An 18,687-nucleotide genomic window follows, 5' to 3' on the forward strand; every position below is an offset into this window, starting at 1 on the left:
GTAGGCATCGTTCCAGGTCTGTACTTATGGATTGACCTCATTGCCTCATTGTTCTTTTTTTTTTTTTGACCCGTTCGCTCCGAGCAGCTTGCGGGATCTTAGTTCCCCAACCAGGGGCTGAACCCGGGCCTCAGCAGTGAAAGCACCAGAGTCCTAACCACTGGACCGCCAGGGAATTCCCGACCTCATTGTTCTTAATGACTACATAATAACCACCTCTGACTGAGGGCTTACTCTATACCAGTGCTGTACTAACAAGTATTATATAGGTTATCCCTCAAAATCCTATAAGGTGGGTGTTACTAATTTTTTTTCTTTTAATTTTACCAAAGAGGAATTGAATGCACAGACAGTTTAAGTACTTTGTCCAAGGTCACACAGCTAGTAAGAGGCAGTGTCAGGCCCCAAATCCAGCTATTTTTATTCCACAGCCTGTGTGTACTCTTAACCATTACACTGTAATCCCAATGAGTGCCCACATTGAATTAACTGTTTCCCTACTGATAAACACTCCCTATTCTTTCTAGTTTATGTTGCTTGCCTGCTTTTTTTTTTTTTTTTTCTTTCTATTTGATTGTTTTTACATCTGGAATTTGTCCTCACGGACTGTATGGGATAAGAATTTTTTTTTTTCCAAATAGGAAATTTTACTAACACCATTTACTGACTATTCCATTTCCCCCACTAATTTGAAATGCTATTTTTATCATGCTATATATACCTAGATCTGAATTCTATTCTATTCTGAACTAGTACAATATAGTTTTAACAACTGTAGCTTTACAGTATTTACAGCAAGGCACATATCAATGGACCCAAACCTTTCCCACATTCTCAAGTCCCCAAACCTGACCCCTCTACCCGTCTTCCTTTTCTTTTGTGGCACTCCCTCAAAACCCTTCTCCAGGGACTTCCCTGGCCGTCCAGTGGTTAAGACTCCGTGCTTCCACTGCAGGGGGCACGGGTTCGATCCCTGGTTGGAGACTATGATTTTGCATGCCGCGCACAGCGCAGCCCCCCAAAAAACCCCCAAACCCTTCTCCATTACAAAAGTTTCATCACCTTACAACCTCCCCATACTTCTATTCATACTTTCTTCCCGTCTCAAGAAGATATTCCTCTTTTCCCCATTCCAAGGTTAACTTCTTCACCTGGGTTCTCATTCCCAACTGCCTCTATGTCCTCCAGACCTCATCAAAAACCATCATTCTTTCTCAAGATTTCTATTCCCCTCTCTCCGCTGGCCACTTGCCTCATTCTACAAATGTGTTCCCTCCCTGACTAAAAAAACAAATACAAAAACAAGTTCCATCTGCCTTGCCTTAAGACCCACCCACTCACCCATCCATCCATCCACCAGTTCATCCTCTGTCTACTCCCACCCCACATCCAACAACTCCTCAAATCTTTTTTTTTTTCCCTTCAAATCTTTACAACTGTTTCCACCACTGCACTGAAACTCTTCTCTGGAATACCAAAGAGGCCAACTGTCTTTTCCCACAATTCATTCACCTTACGAACGCTCAGAAGACTTCAACACGAATTTCTGAGTCTTCTTCTTCTTGCCCCACTTTTCCACCCAGCCCCAAACATGGATATGTCTCTAAGAGCCCCATCCTCTGCTTTTTTTTTTTCATTCTTCCTCTCTCTCTCTTCCTCACAGAATCAAAGCAAAGGCTTTGACTTAAGACAGAGCTGGATTTGATCCTGATGCCACCGTCTACTAGCTGTGTGACCTAGGACAAATCATTTAACTTTTTTGAGCATTGGCTTTATTTATTATTTTGGTTGCAACGGGTCTTAGTTGGCGGCACACGGGATCTTCTCTACGGCATGCGAACTCTTAGCTGTGGCATGCATGCGGGATCTAGTTCCCCAACCAGGGATCGAACCCAGGCCCCCTGCATGGATTCTTACCCACTGGGCCACCAGAGAAGTCCCGCATTGGCTTCTTTATTTGTAAAATGGAGATAATAATACCCCTTTCCAAAGATTGCTGTTGGGATCTAATAAGATAACATTTATGCAGGTGGCTAGGCCCAGCGGGCAATTAGTACACGTTGGCCCTCCTTTGCCATCCTCAACTCCCAAACCTTTGTCTCTGATCTTTCTTTGGAGTTTCAGTCCAAATCTTTAACCACCTGCCGTATCTTTTTACCTGGGTATCCCTTCTTTGCCTCAAACTCAGTGAATAACCTTTTCTTCTGGAAGGAGGTGGAATGAAAGGCATTTTATCTTAAGAGTTGGCACCAGAACTCCTCTTAGGGAAGGCTTGATTTTTTTTTGGAATATACATTCACGAGCTACTTAGAATGGAGAATGGCACGCCAAAAGTATGGGTGCTTTTGTTGCTTGTTAATGGCACTCAAACTACTTTGTAATTTGTTTTATTTATTTATTCATTTATTTATTTACTTGGCTGCGCCGGGTCTTAGTTGTGGCATGTGGGATCTTTGTTGTGGCATGCAGGATTTTAGCTGCGGTGTGCAGGATCTAGTTCCCTGACCAGGGATTGAACCCGGGCCCCCTGCGTTGGGAGCACAGAGTCTTAGCCACTGGACCACCAGGGAAGTCCCAGTAAGTTGTTTTTTTTCTCAGGGGAAATAATAAAGAGAAGAGTCCAAAAAAGGAGAGGTAAGAGGAAAAGAGACATTAAGACAGAGGAAGGCCGGGATTGGTGAGCTGAAGAGCCAGTAAAACTCCCTAGTTGACATACAATTAGGGAGTTTGTATTTCTCCAATGTAAGCCCAAACTTCATCATCCCCCTACAAATCTTTACTAGAATCCACACTTTGTTTTTTTTTTTTTTTGCGGTACACAGGCCTCTCACTGTTGCAGCCTCTCCTGTTGCAGAGCACAGGCTCTGGACGCGCAGGCTCCGCGGCCAGGGCTCACGGGCCCAGCCGCTCCGCGGCATGTGGGATCTTCCCGGACCAGGGCACGAACCCGCGTCCCCTGCAGCGGCAGGCGGACTCTCAACCACTGCGCCACCAGGGAAGCCCTAGAATCCACACTTCGAATAATTTATGTGAATGGAATTTTTTGGAGAAACTGAATAATGGACCGATGTTACATTTGTTATGAGGCCAAGACAGCAAGCTGGAGCTCCGGGGCCAACATGGTCATAACATGTCACCTGGGAATTCACAGAAATCTCTGAGGGGGCATCAGAAGTCTGTACTCTGATTTGGGAGAATAGGTGGGTTTCTGTCTAATCTACCTAGATTATTTATTTATTTAGTTAGGCCACACAGTGCTGCATGCGGGATCTTGGTTCTCTAACCAGGGATCGAACCCACGCCCCCTGCAGTGGAAGCGTGGAGTCTTAACCACTGGACCGCCAGGGAAGTCCCAAATCTACCTAGATTTTGAGGAGCGGTAAAGCCCTGGCCGACATTTGGGAATCAATTCAAAAGCAGTTTCTGCTCCATATTCCCAATTTCTGTCAACGGGGCCTCACTTCTCTGGCTCCCAAGCTAAAAACAGTATAGGCATCAAAGCTACAAAAACCGTGAACATGTGCTTCGTGCAAAGCACCCCGTCAAGACCTCAGCCCTTTCCAAGTTTGATTACAGTGAGTTACCAGGTAACTTTCCTAGCAAGTCTCTATGCTTCCAGTGTTTTCTCCCCACAACCTATCCCTCTAAGAGATAAATCTTCCTTAAAACACCATTTGCTTCCTCTCAAATTTGGCTCCTACCTGTAATTCTGTATCTATCAATACCATCGGCAACCTTTACCCACTACTAATACTATTCTCCACATTGGACTATTGGAGAGCTCTACCTGCCTTCAAAGTCTACCTTCAAGGCCATTAGCTCTCAAGAGCCCCACCCTTAATGATGAAGCTCTTCTCTTTATTTTATTCAATTGGCATAAACCACTCTGTACTGTTGTTTTTTTGTTTTTTTGTTTTTTTGCTGTTCGCGGGCCTCTCACTGTTGTGGCCTCTCCCGTTGCGGAGCACAGGCTCCGGACGCGCAGGCTCTGCGGGCGTGACTCACGGGCCCAGCCGCTCCGCGGCATGTGGGATCCTCCCGGACCGGGGCACGAACCCGTGTCCCCTGCATCGGCAGGCGGACTCTCAACCACTGCGCCACCAGGGAAGCCCTGTACTGTTATTTTTAAAAACAGCTTTATTGAGGTATAATATACACAGAATAAAATTCATCCATCCTACAATCAACTATCACCACAATCCAGTTGAAAACACCACCCCGAAATTCTCCCTCATGACAGGTTACAACTAATTCCCACTCCCATCCCCAGCCTTAGGTAAACACTGCTCTGCTTTCTATCTCTACATATCTGCCTTTTCTAGCCATTTCGTATAAATGGACTCACACAATAATGCATCGTCTTGTATCTGGCTTATTTCACTTACCACAATGTTTTTGAGGTTAACCCGCATCGTGTAGCATATATCAATTCGTTCCTTTAAACTGCTAAATAGTATTGCAATGTATGAATATACCTCATTTTGTTAAGCCATTCACCAGCTGATGGACATTTGGATTATTTCCAGCTTTTTGGCTGTTATGAGCAATGCTGTTATGAGCATTTGCATACATATCTTTGTGTGTATCTATGTCATTTCTTTTGGATAGATTCATAGGGGTGCAATTGCTAGATCATCAGGTAAATTTATGTTTAACTTTTTCTATTTATTTATTTATTTTTGGCTGTGTTGGGTCTTCGTTGCTGCGTGCAGGCTTTCTCTAGTTTCAGCGAGCGGGGGCTACTCTTCGTTGTGGTGCATGAACTTCTCACTGCAGTGGCTTCTTTTGTTGTGGAGCACGGGCTCTAGGCGTGAGGGCTCAGTAGTTGTGGCTCGCGGGTTCTAGAGCGCAGGCTCAGTAGTTGTGGTGCACGGGCTTAGTTGCTCCGCGGCATGTGGGATCTTTCCAGACCAGGGCTTTAACCCATGTCCCCAGCATTGGCAGGTGGATTCTTAACCACTGTGCCACCAGGGAAGTCCCTAACTTTTTAAGACACTCCCAAACTCTTTTCCAAACTGGCTGTTACCATTTTACATCCCCATCTACAACGCACAAGGATTCCAATTTCTCTGCATTCTCACCAACATTTGATATTGTCTTTTTCATTGTTGCTCTCCTAGTGGTTTTGAAGTGCTACTCATTGTGGTTTTAATTGTGTTTCCCTAATAACTACTAACGCTGAGCATCTTTCCATGTCTTTATTGGCCATTCCTGTATCTTCTTTGGTGAAATGTCTATTCAACTCTTTTGTCCATTTGTAAATTGGGTTGTCTTCTTAATACTGAGCTGTAAAAAGTTCTTGATATATTCTGGAAGTAAATCCTTTATGTGTTTTGCAAATGTTTTCATTCAGAAGGTGGCTTGTCCTTTCATTTCCTTAATGTTGTCTTTTGAAGTAGAAACATTTTTAATTTGGAAGAAATCCAATTGATCAGTTTTTTCTCTTATGGATTTTGCTTTTGGCAATGTATCAAAGAACTCTGCCCAATCTGAAACGAATAAATAGTTTCTCCTATGTCTTCTTTTAGGGGTTTTATAGTTTTAGCTCTTGCATTTAGGTCCATTTTTAAAACAGCTTTGGGACTTCCCTGGTAGTCTAGTGGGTAAGACTCCACTCTCCCAATGCAGGGGGCCTGGGTTCAATCCCTGGTCAGGGAACTAGATCCCCACGCCACAACTAAAAGATCCTGCACGCCGCAACGAAAATCTCACATGCCGCGACTAAGACCCAGAGCAGCCAAAGAAATAAATAAATATTTTTAAAAGTAACAATAAAAAAGTTTTATTGAGCTATAATTCACATACCATATAATTCACCTATTTAAAGTGTACCATTCGGGTGGGAGGGAGGGAGACGCAAGCGGGAAGAGATATGGGAATATATGTGTATATATAACTGATTCATTTTGTTGTGAAGCTGAAACTAACATACCATTGTAAAGCAATTATACTCCAATAAAGATGTTAAAAATAAAAAAAAAAATAAAGTGTACCATTCCATGGTTTTTTTTTTTTTTTTTAATAGGATTTACTTTTTTTTTTCTTAATTAATTAATTTATTTAGGGCTGTGTTGGGTCTCCGTTTCTGTGCGAGGGCTTTCTCCAGTTGTGGCAAGTGGGGGCCACTCTTCATCGCGGTGCGCGGGCTTCTCACTATCGCGGCCTCTCTTGTTGAGGAGCACAGGCTCCAGACGCGCAGGCTCAGTAGTTGTGGCTTCACGGGCCCAGTTGCTCCGAGGCATGTGGGATCCTCCCAGACCAGGGCTCGAACCCATGTCCCCTGCATTAGCAGGCAGATTCTCAACCACTGTGCCACCAGGGAAGCCCCATTCCATGGTTTTTTAAGTATATTCACAGAGTTATGCAACTATTCACTACTATCTAATTTCAGAACATTTTCATTATCCCAGAAAGAAACCCATTAGCAGTCACTTCTCATTTCCCCCTCCCCCGGCCACTGGCAGCCACTAATCTCCTTTCTGTGTATGGATTTGCCGCTTCTGGACACATCATATAAATGGAATCACACGATATATGGCCTCTGGCTTCTTTCACTTAACATCAGTGCTTTTCAAGTTGCATCCAAGCTGTAGCAAATATCAATACTTCATTCCTTTTTGTTGCCAAGTAACACTCCACTGCATGGATGTACCACATTTTATCAGTTGTTCCATTCACCAGGTGATGAACATTCGGGTTGTTTCCACCTTTTAGCTATTACGACCAGTGCTGCTACGAACATTCAAGCACATGTTTTGGTGTGGATTTTTTTTTCATTTTTCTTGGGCATATATATATTATGTGTGTGTGTGTAACATATGACTGTAATTGCTGAGTTATGAAGTAATGAACATTTGAGGCACTGTCAAACTGTTTTCCATAGAGCTTTCTGCAGCGGTGAGGGCTCCAACTCTGACATCGCCTGTGCTCCTTGACCAATGACGATACCATGGAACTGGAGCCAAGATTGAGGCTGATGTAAATCTGAAGGCCTACCCTCTTGCAGATGCCCACCTCACCAAGAAACTACTGGACCTCATTCAGCCATCATGTAACTACAAGCAGCTTCGAAAAGGAGCCAGTGAGGCCACCGAAACCCTCAACAGAGACATCTCTGAGTTCACTGCGATGGCTGCAGATGCCGAGCCCCTGGAGATCATGCTGCACCTCCCACTGCTATGTGAGGACAAGAACGTGCCCTGTGTGTTTGTGCGTTCCAGGCAGGCCCTGGGGCGAGCCGGTGGGGTCTCCAGGCCTGTCATCGCCTGCTCTGTCACCATCAAAGAACGCTCACAACTGAAGCAGCAGATCCAATCCATCTAGCAATCCACTGAAAGGCTCTTAGTCTAAACAGGTGGTCTCTGTCAAACTCCCTGCTGACTCCTACCCCAGGGGTTATGTATCATATTGTCTGTTAGCATCTAGTATTTCCAGCTACCTTCTATGGTTATAAAAGATTGTAGCGCTAAATCTGGAAAAAAAACCAAACTGTTTTCCATAGCAACTGTACCGTTTTACATTCCCACCAGCAGGGGACCAGAATTCCCATTTCTCCACATCCTCACCAACACTTACTATTTGTTCTGTTTTGTTTTGTTGTGATATGCGGGCTGCGGCCTCTCCCGTTGCGGATGCGCAGGCCCAGAGGCCATGGCTCACGGGCCCAGCCGCTCCACGGCATGTGGGATCCTCCCGGACCGGGGCACGAACCCGTGTCCCCTGCATCGGCAGGTGGACTCCCAACCACTGTGCCACCAGGGAAGCCCTACTATTTGTTTTTTAAGTTATCACTATCCTAATGGATATGAAGTATTATCTAACCGTAGTTTTGAGTTGCATTTCCCTAACAGCCAATGATGTTAAGCATCTTTTCATTGTTGACATGCTTACTGTCCATTTGTATATCTTTGTTGGACAAATGTCTACTCAAGATCTTTGCTCCTTTTTTAATCAGGTTGTCTTTTTGTTTTTTGAATTGTACAAGTTCTTTATATATTCTAGATATAAATCCCTTACCATACATAAGATTTGCAAATATTTTCTCCCATTCTGTGGGTAGTATTTTCATTCTGTGATCCATTGTCAGTTAATTTTTGGTCATGTGGAGAAAGGGTCTAAGTTCATTTTCTTGCTTGTCAATATCCAGTTGTGTTAGCACCATTTGCTGAAAAACCTATCCTTTCCCTGTTGAATTGTCTTGGTACTTCTGTCAAAATCAACTGAGCGTAAATACAAGGATTTATTTCTGGCTTGCAATTCTGTTCCATTGATCTACATGCTGTTTCTTTTATTTTTTCTTTTTTGATATGGACCATTTTTAAAGTCTTTGTTGAATTTGTTACAATGTTGCTTCTCTTTTATGTTTTGGTTTTTTGGCAGCAAGCCAGTGGGATCTTAGCTCCCCGACCAGGAATCGAGCCCATACCCCCTGTGTCAGAAGGTGAAGTCTTAACCACTGGACCACCAAGGAAGTCCCTGATCTATATGCTTCTTGTTGTACCAATACCACACCATGGCTTGATAGTAATTTTTGGAATTGGGTAGTGAAAATCCTCCAAGTTTGTTCTTCCTTTTCAAAATTGTTTTGGATATTCTAGGTCCTTTGAATGTCCACATACATTTTAGAATTGGCTGGTCAATTTCTTCAAAAAAGTCTGTTGGAGGGCTTCCCTGGTGGCGCAGTGGTTGAGAGTCCGCCTGCTGATGCAGGGGACACGGGTTCGTGCCCTGGTCTGGGAAGATCCCACATGCCGCGGAGCGGCTGGGCCCGTGAGCCATGGCCGCTGAGCCTGTGCACCCGGAGCCTGTGCTCCTCAACAGGAGAGGCCACAACAGTGAGAGGCCCGCATACCGCAAAAAAAAAAAAAAGTCTGTTGGGATTTTACCAGAAAATGTACTCAATTTTCAGATCAATTTGGAGAACACTGGCATCTCAACAATACTGAGTTTTCCATTCCATGAACATGAAACGTCTATTTATTTAGATCTCTTTAAACTTTTTTAGTTAAAGCATCAATCTCAGCAACATTTTAGAATTTTCATTGTACAAATCATATACTTACTATGTGAAATTTATTCCTGAGAACTGTATTCTTTTTGATGCTACTGGGAATGGCAACAGTTTCCTTAATTTCATTTTCAGATTATTGCTTGTATATAAAAGCACAGTTGATTTTTGTGTGTTGATCTGATCTTGTATCTGCAATGTTCCTCACTCATTTTTTAGTTCTAGTAGGTTTTTTTGTGGAATCTTTGGTATTTTCTATACACAGGATCATGTCATCTATGAATAAACACAGTTTCACTTTTTTCTTTACAATCTGGTTGCCTTAAATTTTTTTAAAAATGTGTTTGTTTGTTTTGCCTTATTGTACTAGTTAGAATCTCCAGTTAATACTAAATGGCAAAAGCAGGCGTCCTTGTCTTCTTCTAGATCTTAGCAGGAAAGCATCTGTATCTCACCTTTAAGTAGAGTGGTAGTTATGAGCTCTTCGTAGATGCCCTGTATCAGATTGAGGAAGTACCCTTCTATTACAAGTTTGCTGAGTGTTTTTCATCTTGAAAAGGTGTTGGATTTGTTAAACGTTTTGTCTGCATCTATTGAGATGACCATGTAGTTTTTATTCTTTATTCTACCAATATGGTGTATTAACACTGATTGATTCTTCAGATATTAAACCAACCTTGCATTCCTGAGATAGATCCCTGGTCATGGTATATTCTGTATTCTTATTTATCTCTGTATGCCTGCATTCTATCTTTGATACTAGATGATAAGCACTGAAATTTTGGAAGGAGTGTAATTTTTATTTTTTTATTTTTGGCTGCATCAGGTCTTAGTTGTGGCACACGAGATCTTTCATGCGGCATGTGGGCTCTTTGTTGTAGCTCTCAGGCTTACTTGCCCCGCGGCATGTGGGATCCTAGCTCCCCGACCAGGGATCAAACCCGTGTCCCCTGCATCGGAAGGCGGATTCTTAACCACTGGACCACCAGGGAAGTCCAGGAAGGAGCATAATTTTTAAATAATGATTTTTAAAGACTGCAATTTTTAGACTTTTAAAAATATGTTTTCCCAGCACAAGCACTCTTTCAGAAACTAAAAACTTGAGCTCAGCACCTATTTAGCAAGAATAACTTGTTTTCTTTCAGAAACTAAAAACTTGAGCTTTCAGAAACTAAAAACTTGAGCTCAGCACCTATTTAGCAAGAATAACTTGTTGAAATAAGAAGCCACTGGGGGGACTTCCCTAGTGGCGCAGTGGTTAAGAATCTGCCTGCCAATGCAGGGGACACGGGTTCAAGCCCTGATCTGGGAAGATCCCACATGCTGCGGAGCAACTAAGCCTGTGCACCACAACTACTGAGCCTGCACTCTAGAGCCCGTGAGCCACAACTACTGAGCTCTCATGCCACACCTACTGAAGCCCGCATGCCTAGAGCCCGTGCTCCACAATAAGAGAAGCCACCACAATGAGAAGCCCACGCACCACAACGAAGAGTAGCCCCCCGCTCGTCGCAACTAGAGAAAGCCTGCGCACAGCAACGAAGACCCAATGCAGCCAATAAATAAATAAATAAATTTATAAAAAAAATAAATAAAAGAAGCCACTGGGAATTCCCTGGCAGTTCAGTGGTTGGAACTCTGTGCTTTCACTGCTGAGAGCGTGGGTTCAATCCCTGGTTGGGGAACTAAGATCCCATAAGGCTGCGGGGTATGGCCAAAAAAAAAAAAAAAAGAAGCCACTATGACTGTTAATTTTTATGTCACCTTGGCTAGGCTGTGGTGGTCAGCTGTTCGTCCAGACACTAATCTAGATGTTGCTGCAAGGATATTTTCTGGATGTGATTAACATTTATAATTAGTTGACTTTAAGTAAAATAGATTACCCTTGATAATGTGGGTGGGCTTCATCCAATCAGTTGAAGGCTTTAAGAGCAGAAACTGAGGTTTTCTGGAGAAAAAGAAATTCTGCTTTAAGACTAACATAGAAATCCTGCCTGAGTTTCTCATCTGGCAGACTGTCCTACAGATTTCAGACTGAAGAATACAATGTCAACTCCTGTCTGAGCTTCCAGCTTGCTGGCCTGCCCTACCAACTTTAGACTTGCCAGCCCCCACAATAATGGAGGCCAATTATATGTATGTATCTCCCATTGGTTCTCTTTCTCTGGAGAACCCTGGCTGATACAGCCATCAAAGAGCTTATATTGTTAATCCTCCCTTCTGTGACCCACATCATGAATTACAAAGTTGATTCTGAGGGCTTCTATCCTGCTGATTGCCACAGGCATCAAGATCACAGGATCAGAATCTATACACTGGTGCACAGCACAACGCATGATAAACACGTAGCAGGTGCCCAAGAATGTGCACTGATGGCAATAAACAGAAAGAGAAAAGAGACGCTCAAGAACAAAAGAACACAACCACCATCATATAAGTAAGTGAAAGGCCCCAAATCACAAGACAAAATCAAGAAGTGAAAGAAATCAGTCTGCTCTTAATGAAGTAAAGTACAAATAAAGCAAAAATACTGGAGGTTTCGAAAGTAGAAGAATTACCACGTTTTAAGTGTTCAAAAATAATACTGGGGCTTCCCTGGTGGCTCAGTGGTTGAGAATCCGCCTGCCAATGCAGGGGACACGGGTTCGATCCCTGGTCCGGGAAGATCCCACATGCCGCAGAGCAACAAAGCCCGTGCGCCACAACTACTGAGCCTGTGCTCTAGAGCCCGTGAGTCACAACTACGGAGCCCGCGTGCCACAACTACTGAAGCCCACGTGCCTAGAGCCCGTGCTCCGCAACAAGAGAAGCCACGGCAATGAGAAGCCCACGCACTGCAACGAAGAGTAGACCCCGCTCGCCGCAACTAGAGAAAGCCCTCGCGCAGCAGCGAAGACCTAACACAGCCAAAAATAAATAAATTAAATAAATAAACTTATTAAAAAAATAATAATACTAGCATTTGAACTCCTGATCTTGATGATTCCATCATTAAATGGAAGAACCTTTACATTTTTTATGGTATTAAATGTATTTACTATGAATTTCAGAAACCTACTTAATTTTAGGCAACGTACCAATCAAAATGTGCCAAAACCAAATAATTCTTTATTCTGCAGTAAGTTCCATCTTTGAAAGCCCCTGGTTTCGAAACATATTTACCTGATGCTCCTAAAAGCTAAGAGAAACTTTTATAACTATTTGATAAGCAAAGGCTCAGTACCCACGCTTTAGAAATGTGGTCTGCCCTAGGACAGACCCACTTGACAAGCATATGTGTACAACAAAAATTTGGAAGATGATGATGTTAGCTGCTCAGGACTCTGATTACCATTCTGAATTTTTATAATAGGTTTCCCTCTTAACACCTGAGCAAAACGAATTACTCCTATTTTCCAATTTGCTCAAATATGTAAGAGAAAAATGAACTAGATTTATCAGGTACTGAATTAAAATGGATTAAATTGTCTTTATAGTATGCTTATTTCTTCCTAGACAGAGAAAACAGAAATAATGACTCATATCAACATGGGGACCCCTTTCAAAAGTCGGGCCTACACGCATAAAAACAACCACCTCAGCAAAGCCCTAACTTTGCTGAACCAACGATCATGGGCTTTGAAAGACGCAAAGATCTCAGAGAAGGATTTAAAAGCACGTATGGTTTCCAACTGAAAAATTACGAAGGCACGACCAAATGCAGAACAGTGCTATAAATAGCTTTCTATGATAATGTAGAAATACTCTACAGAAACAAACTCCCATCATACCTTCTGCTATTTAAATGAGTAATATTTATGTATTTATTAACAAAGCCCAAAATCACCTAAGAACATATGTATAACATTAATCATTGCTGCATTGTTTGCGATAGGAAAAGACTGAAAAAAAAAAACCACTCCCAAATGTTCACCAATAGACTATGTTAAAAACTGATAGCATGTGCACACAAAGGAATGTTATACAGTTGATTTTTTTAATAAAAAGAACAACAACAAAAAACCCTCTCTAAGGGCTTCTCTGGTGGCGCAGTGGTTGAGAATCCGCCTGCCGATGCAGGGGGCGCAGGTTCATGCCCCGGTCCGGGAAGATCCCACATGCCGCGGAGCGGCTGGGCCCGTGAGCCATGGCCGCTGAGCCTGCGCATCCTGAGCCTGTGCTCCGCAACGGGAGGGGCCACAACAGTGAGGGGCCCGCATACCGCAAAAAAAAAAAAAAAAAAAAAAAAAAACCCTCTCTAATATGGAGATAATATAAAAAGATCTCCAATATGTTTGAAAGTAAACAAAACAAATACAAAACAAGGTGCAGAGCAGTCTAAGTAGCATGCTATGCTTGTATTTACACAAGAAACTCTGGAAGAATTCCAGAAAGTGGTTACGTATGTACGGGAGGTGTATGGGGAGGAGCTGGGTGGATGAACAGCTACAGTGAGAACTAGACTTTCACTGTACGCCTTTTCATTCTTTTAAACTTTGAACCACGTGACCATATTACTTATTCAAAAAAAAAAATGATTCTAAGTAATTTTAGGCTATTTTATTTTCACCTATCTCTATTAAAGGAAAAAAAAGCTGTAAACCCAAGTTCCAACATGAAATCGGCTGTTCTCAATACTTTTTAAATGCTTCTAGTTCAATGTGCATACAAAACTAAGGGGTTCCTTTAAAAACACAAAAAAGAGGGACTTCCCTGGTGGCACAGTGGTTAAGAATCCGCCTGCCAACGCAGGGGACAAGGGTTCAAGCCCTGGTCCGGGAAGTTCCCACATGCCGCGGAGCAACTAAGCCCGTGTGCCACAACTATTGAGGCTGCGTGCCACAAATACTGAAGCCCGCCTGCCTAGAGCCCATGCTCCACAACAAGAGGAGCCACCACAATTAGAAGCCCGGGCACCGCGATGAAGAGTAGCCCCACTCGCCGCCAACTAGAGAAAGCCCGCGCGCAGCAACGAAGACCCAATGCAGCCAAAAAACAAAAAAGAAAGAAAAAGCAATTTCTTCTGGGCACTGTGACCATCATTACAGGGACAGATGACCATGTGCTTGCTGAAACAACTACTCCAAGGCCATCGAGTAACAGAGACTTTCCATTGAGCCAGAGGGCGGTCTCAGCTCAGCCAGTTTAGTCACCTGGAGAAAACTGACTCTGCTATTTGCTTTGTTCTACTTTCCGTACTCAAGATAGGGAGACCTCAAAATCAACCCAGTCTGATTTTTCGACAGGGAGACAGGCCTCTGAGTTTTGTCTCAATTCTGATGCAGAATAGCCTCCATTCCACAAACCATCAAGGACAAGTTCAAAATTCAATTCCTTGAAAAAGGCAGAGGCTTTGGTAAGAAGAGCACTAACTTGCTGGGTAACCCTGGCCTTACCAGTTCATTTCTCTGGGCCTCCATTTTCTTACCGGTGAAATGAACGGGTCTGGGGCCAAATTCTCTGCAAGGTTCCTTTGGGTCTAAAATACTATAATCCAGGGACTTCGGTGGTCCAGTGGCTAAGACTCTACATTCCCAATGCAAGGGGCCTGGGTTTGATCCCTGGTCAGGGAACTAGATCCCACATGCCCCAACTAAGCGTTTGCATGCCGCAACTAAAGATACCACATGCAGCAACAAAGATCCCACACGCGGCAACAAAGATCCCGCACACGGCAAATAAGAGCTGGCACAGCCAAATAAATAAATTAATTAGTTAATTTAAAAAAATAAAATAAAATGCTATAATCCAATAAAGAGTCAGGTGAATCTAAAGATCAGATGAAGGACAGGAGATGCCTCTAGACTACAGCATATTTTCACGTACACAAAGATTTGCTGACTGGGACATGAATGTTCTGATTCCTATTTTCCGTGGTTTATCTTAAACATACATAATTTGGTCCACTTGATACAAAGATTTCTCTCATGCAAAAGCTCTGACTAAAAATGAGTTACCAGAGACCTCCCTGGTGGTGCAGTGGTTAAGAATCCACCTGCCAATGCAGGGGACACAGGTTCGAGCCCTTGTCTGGGAAGATCCCACATGCCGCGCAGCAACTAAGCCCGTGCACCACAACTACTGAGCCTGCGCTCTAGAGACTGCGAGCCACAACTACTGAGCCCGTGGGCCACAACTACTGAAGCCCATGTGCCTAGAGCCCGTGCTCCACAACAAGAGAAGCCACCACAATGAGAAGCCCGCACACTGCAACGAAGAGCAGCCCCCGCTTGCCTCAACTAGAGAAAGCCCGCGCGCAGCAACAAAGACCCAACACAGCCAAAAATAAATAAATAAATAAATTTATTTATTTAAAAAAAAAAAAAGAGTTACCATTAGGTAAAACTTTTAAAAGATTGATAGAGTGGAGAGGATGATTTAAGACTGTAGGTATGGAGGGTGCTGGTTAAGAAAAGTTTTAGTTTGGTCCATTATCCTTTGATTACCACCATCCAACATTCATACTTGTATTAATATCCTTTGAGGACTAGCCCTCCAGTGATTTACCTTTGCTTATTCCCATAAGTGAAGGAGGGGTGAATACTCTTCTGAGGCAGCAAATTCTACTGCAAACTCCAAGCCAGCAAAACCTGCTCCATATTCTGAGCAATAAAAGCTAAGTGATTTCAGAAAAGAAAAATCCACAATACTTGTGCATATTTTTGTCTACTAAAAAGCAAAATGCATGCTTCCTTTAGCCCTGGTTTCCTATAGTCATAATCAGCTAGAGCTTTATTAAAACACCAATGATGCACGGCTTTATCTTAGACTGTTCTAAAGCAAGCTCGTAAGCATATTCATCTCTGCAAGGATTCACTCTTTGGCACAAATCAGTGAGCAACACAGCTCTGGCAGGCACTCTGCAGGGTGCAGGTTCATTGTCTGGTCCCTACTTTGGGCTGGCACAAACTGGACAGACTGCTGAGAAACCAGCTCATCTCATTACTATGTCTTTATTCTCCTGCTGCAATTCTGACATCTCTCCAAGATCACGAAAATCCTCATCAGGTCCTAGCCAAAGAGAAGATGATAGCCATGGGTCCCCAGAAGTTTTGAGAAAAGCAAGGAAAAATAAAGAGCAGAGAGTTAGGTCACGTGCCAGCAGTTCAGAATTGGCTGGTGCTCGATCCACTAGTCATCCTCTTTGTGCTGTCAAAATTCTCCTACACTTCCAATATTTATGCTACAAACCAGAGGCTGGAGACATTCATCTTTTTAATGATTCTGAAAACAAACATAATACTTCTCTACATTTTAAATACCTGTGCCCTGTCCCAGAGCTATCCTCATTCCAAAAACCAGGCTTGCCACTACTTTGGCAAAGCGGCAACCCGAGTGACTCTGATACTAGATTCCTCAACATTTCTGTTAAACACCTTCTTTCTTCTGACAGCCTCTTAAAAAGCACCAGTACAGCCAACGCATTTTCGGCCTCCATCCTCCAGCAGGCGACGGGAGCTTTCCCTTGAGAAACCTAATTCAAACCTGTGTCTGTCCCTCCCTCTCCGGAGGCCACCAGGGCCAGCACCTGGCACAGGCGCCTGCTTCGGATGCCAAGCCCGCCTGACCTAACCCTCAGCTCCCGAGGGGAACAGACCACCGGGCGGGAAGGAAGGGATGCAGCGCTGCGGCCAGCGGGAACCCGGCCTGCGCCGCGGACACCCCGCCCCTCGGGAGCCGCAGTGCCCCGAGCGCACGTCTCTGTCACAGGACCGACTGCGTGGGGGCCGCTCCCGTCCCCCGGCGGAAGGGCTGCCCACTCCAGCGACCCGGCCAAGGGCCCTAAAGCACCCCTCCAGACCTCCTCCAACACCTCCCACCCTCCGAGATAGCTCTGCAGCGACGTCGGCCTCTGCGTCCCCGGGACCCTCGGAGCCCTCGCGCGGGAGCACCGCGACCTCCTCCCGGCCCTGGGTCGTGCTCACCGGACTTGGGCGGGTAGCGGTACACGGAGTTGGACGGGATGTCCACCTCCTCCACGCCCGCGTGCTGCCGGCTGGTCAGGGCCCCCATGGCTGCTGCGCCCGCGCCGCCCTCGGAGCCTCACCGCGGCCGCTCGACCCGCGCCCGATGCGGTGGTCGGCTGCCCGCCGCGGACGGCTCCGCCTCGGTGCTGCGGCTCTGGCGGCGAGGAGCCCCCGGCGCGCCGCGCACCATCCTCCGCCGGGCCCCGCGGCGGCGCCTGTGCCGAGGGGGGCTGCGGGCTGGGCCGGGGGCGCCGCCGCCTCAGGCCTGGTGATGTCAGCGGCGGCTCGCGCGCGGGGACCGCGGCGGCCAAGGCCAATGGCGGGGCGGGGCGGGAGCGGCCGCGCCGCGCCGCGCCAGCCAATGGGCAGCGGGACGCGGCGGAGCGGCGGCCGGGCGCGCGGGGCCGACCCGGGGCTCGCGGCCCTCCGCGGGCTGAAGGCGCCGAGGATGCGTTGCCCCGCGGAGCCCGCTGACCCCGTCAGGTGACCGCGCGGGAGCCGCCTCCTCGCCGCGCTCCAGGCCGAGGCCGGGAGTTTGGTCACCATTGTCCCCCAACATCCGAAAGGCGCACGCGGCTTCCCGGCCCGGGGGAAGGCTTCTCCAGCCCCACCCCTCAGCATCTGCCAAAGCCAGTGGTCAGAAACCCCGCAGAGGGGCGCCCCGGTCTCCCAGCCGGGGCAGTTCGGGTGGGTTCCCGCCCCCAGAGCCTCAGCCCCAAAGGGGCTCCCAGGGGGCGGGGAGATTGGTGAGTGCTGGGGACCCGCTAGGACGAGGTCGCCGTCCCTGTCACTTAGCTCCTTTCAAAGCGCAGAAAGCTATACATGTTCTGTTTATGGGTCCCTTGGGCAGCTCATGTAGTCCTGAAGTTAGGGGACCATCAAGCCAAAGGAAGATCAAGACATTCAACCCCGGACTCTGCACCTTCTGGAAACTTTGGAAAGCCCTGCGAGCGAGGAGAGTCGACGCAGTGGGACGCGAGTGGGCCAGGCAGAGCAGGGGCTCCTCTGGATGAGAGCACACACCCAACAACAGTGGGATGCTTGGACAGGCAGAAGACGTCACTCCAGAGCTTAATTACAGACATTTGTGTTTTAAACCTTTTATTTTTTTTGAGTGTGTGTCTGGTGTTTTTTTCTGAGAGGGTGGACTGATCAGCAAGAACTTCAACTGCTAGAACATGATTTCAAGAGCGTCTCTACACACAGTACAGTTTGGGGCCTCGAGTTCCCTTGATTAGGTTTGCAAAGCCATACCAGAGAGTCTCTTTCCTGATTGTCTTTTGTAGTTTTCATCGCCCTCTCTTCAGCTTCAGACCTGGTGACGAAGATACTGACGCCCAATTGCCTTGGTTTTCTCCAAGGTCCCCAGGAAGGCAGGAACACATCCCTGTCATTTTTTTCGACTGATGCCGAGGAGGGCCTGAGCGACAGGGCAAGTCCCTGGCCCAGACGAGCGGATGGGCAGCCTCTCCCAAGTACCAGGTCTCCCTAGAGGAGTTCAGATCCTTCCCCCCAAGCCCTCGACCCTCATCACTAGAAGGCTTTTGGACATACCTTTGGAAGGGACCTCCTGGATACTCCTTTCACCACACATAGGCCCACCTTGTAACTATTGGGTAAAGGGAAAATACAAGTCATCTAGAACCGCCTCAAAGCAGAAGGCCTTCAGCACTTCACAGAGTAAAATGTCTTATAATCTTAGACCCTGTTAAGAAGGCTTTGTCCTTCCTGCCC

At 45.8% G+C, this 18,687-nt stretch overlaps 1 protein-coding gene and 1 pseudogene across 8 annotated transcripts in view; one reads left to right on the plus strand and one right to left on the minus strand.

Moving 5' to 3' along the window:
- Positions 1 to 17,247, minus strand: part of RNF157 (ring finger protein 157) — an 81,900-nt gene extending 64,653 nt beyond the window's left edge. For 3 of the 8 annotated variants that reach the window (XM_049702021.1, XM_012535140.3, XM_049702022.1), the window contains exon 1: positions 16,912 to 17,246. In XM_049702021.1, the coding sequence (XP_049557978.1) occupies positions 16,912 to 16,999 (88 nt within the window). In that variant the 5' untranslated portion in view covers positions 17,000 to 17,246. Of the gene's footprint in view, positions 1 to 16,911 lie in introns of all 8 variants that reach the window. The other 5 variants (XR_004486370.2, XM_033438563.2, XR_004486371.2 and 2 more) reach the window with 3 other exon arrangements.
- Positions 6,949 to 7,350, plus strand: LOC105748276 (NHP2-like protein 1; annotated as a pseudogene).
- Positions 17,248 to 18,687: the final 1,440 nt, after the last annotated feature.

The sequence above is a fragment of the Orcinus orca genome, chromosome 19, assembly GCF_937001465.1.
Source record: "Orcinus orca chromosome 19, mOrcOrc1.1, whole genome shotgun sequence".
Taxonomy (NCBI): domain Eukaryota; kingdom Metazoa; phylum Chordata; class Mammalia; order Artiodactyla; family Delphinidae; genus Orcinus; species Orcinus orca.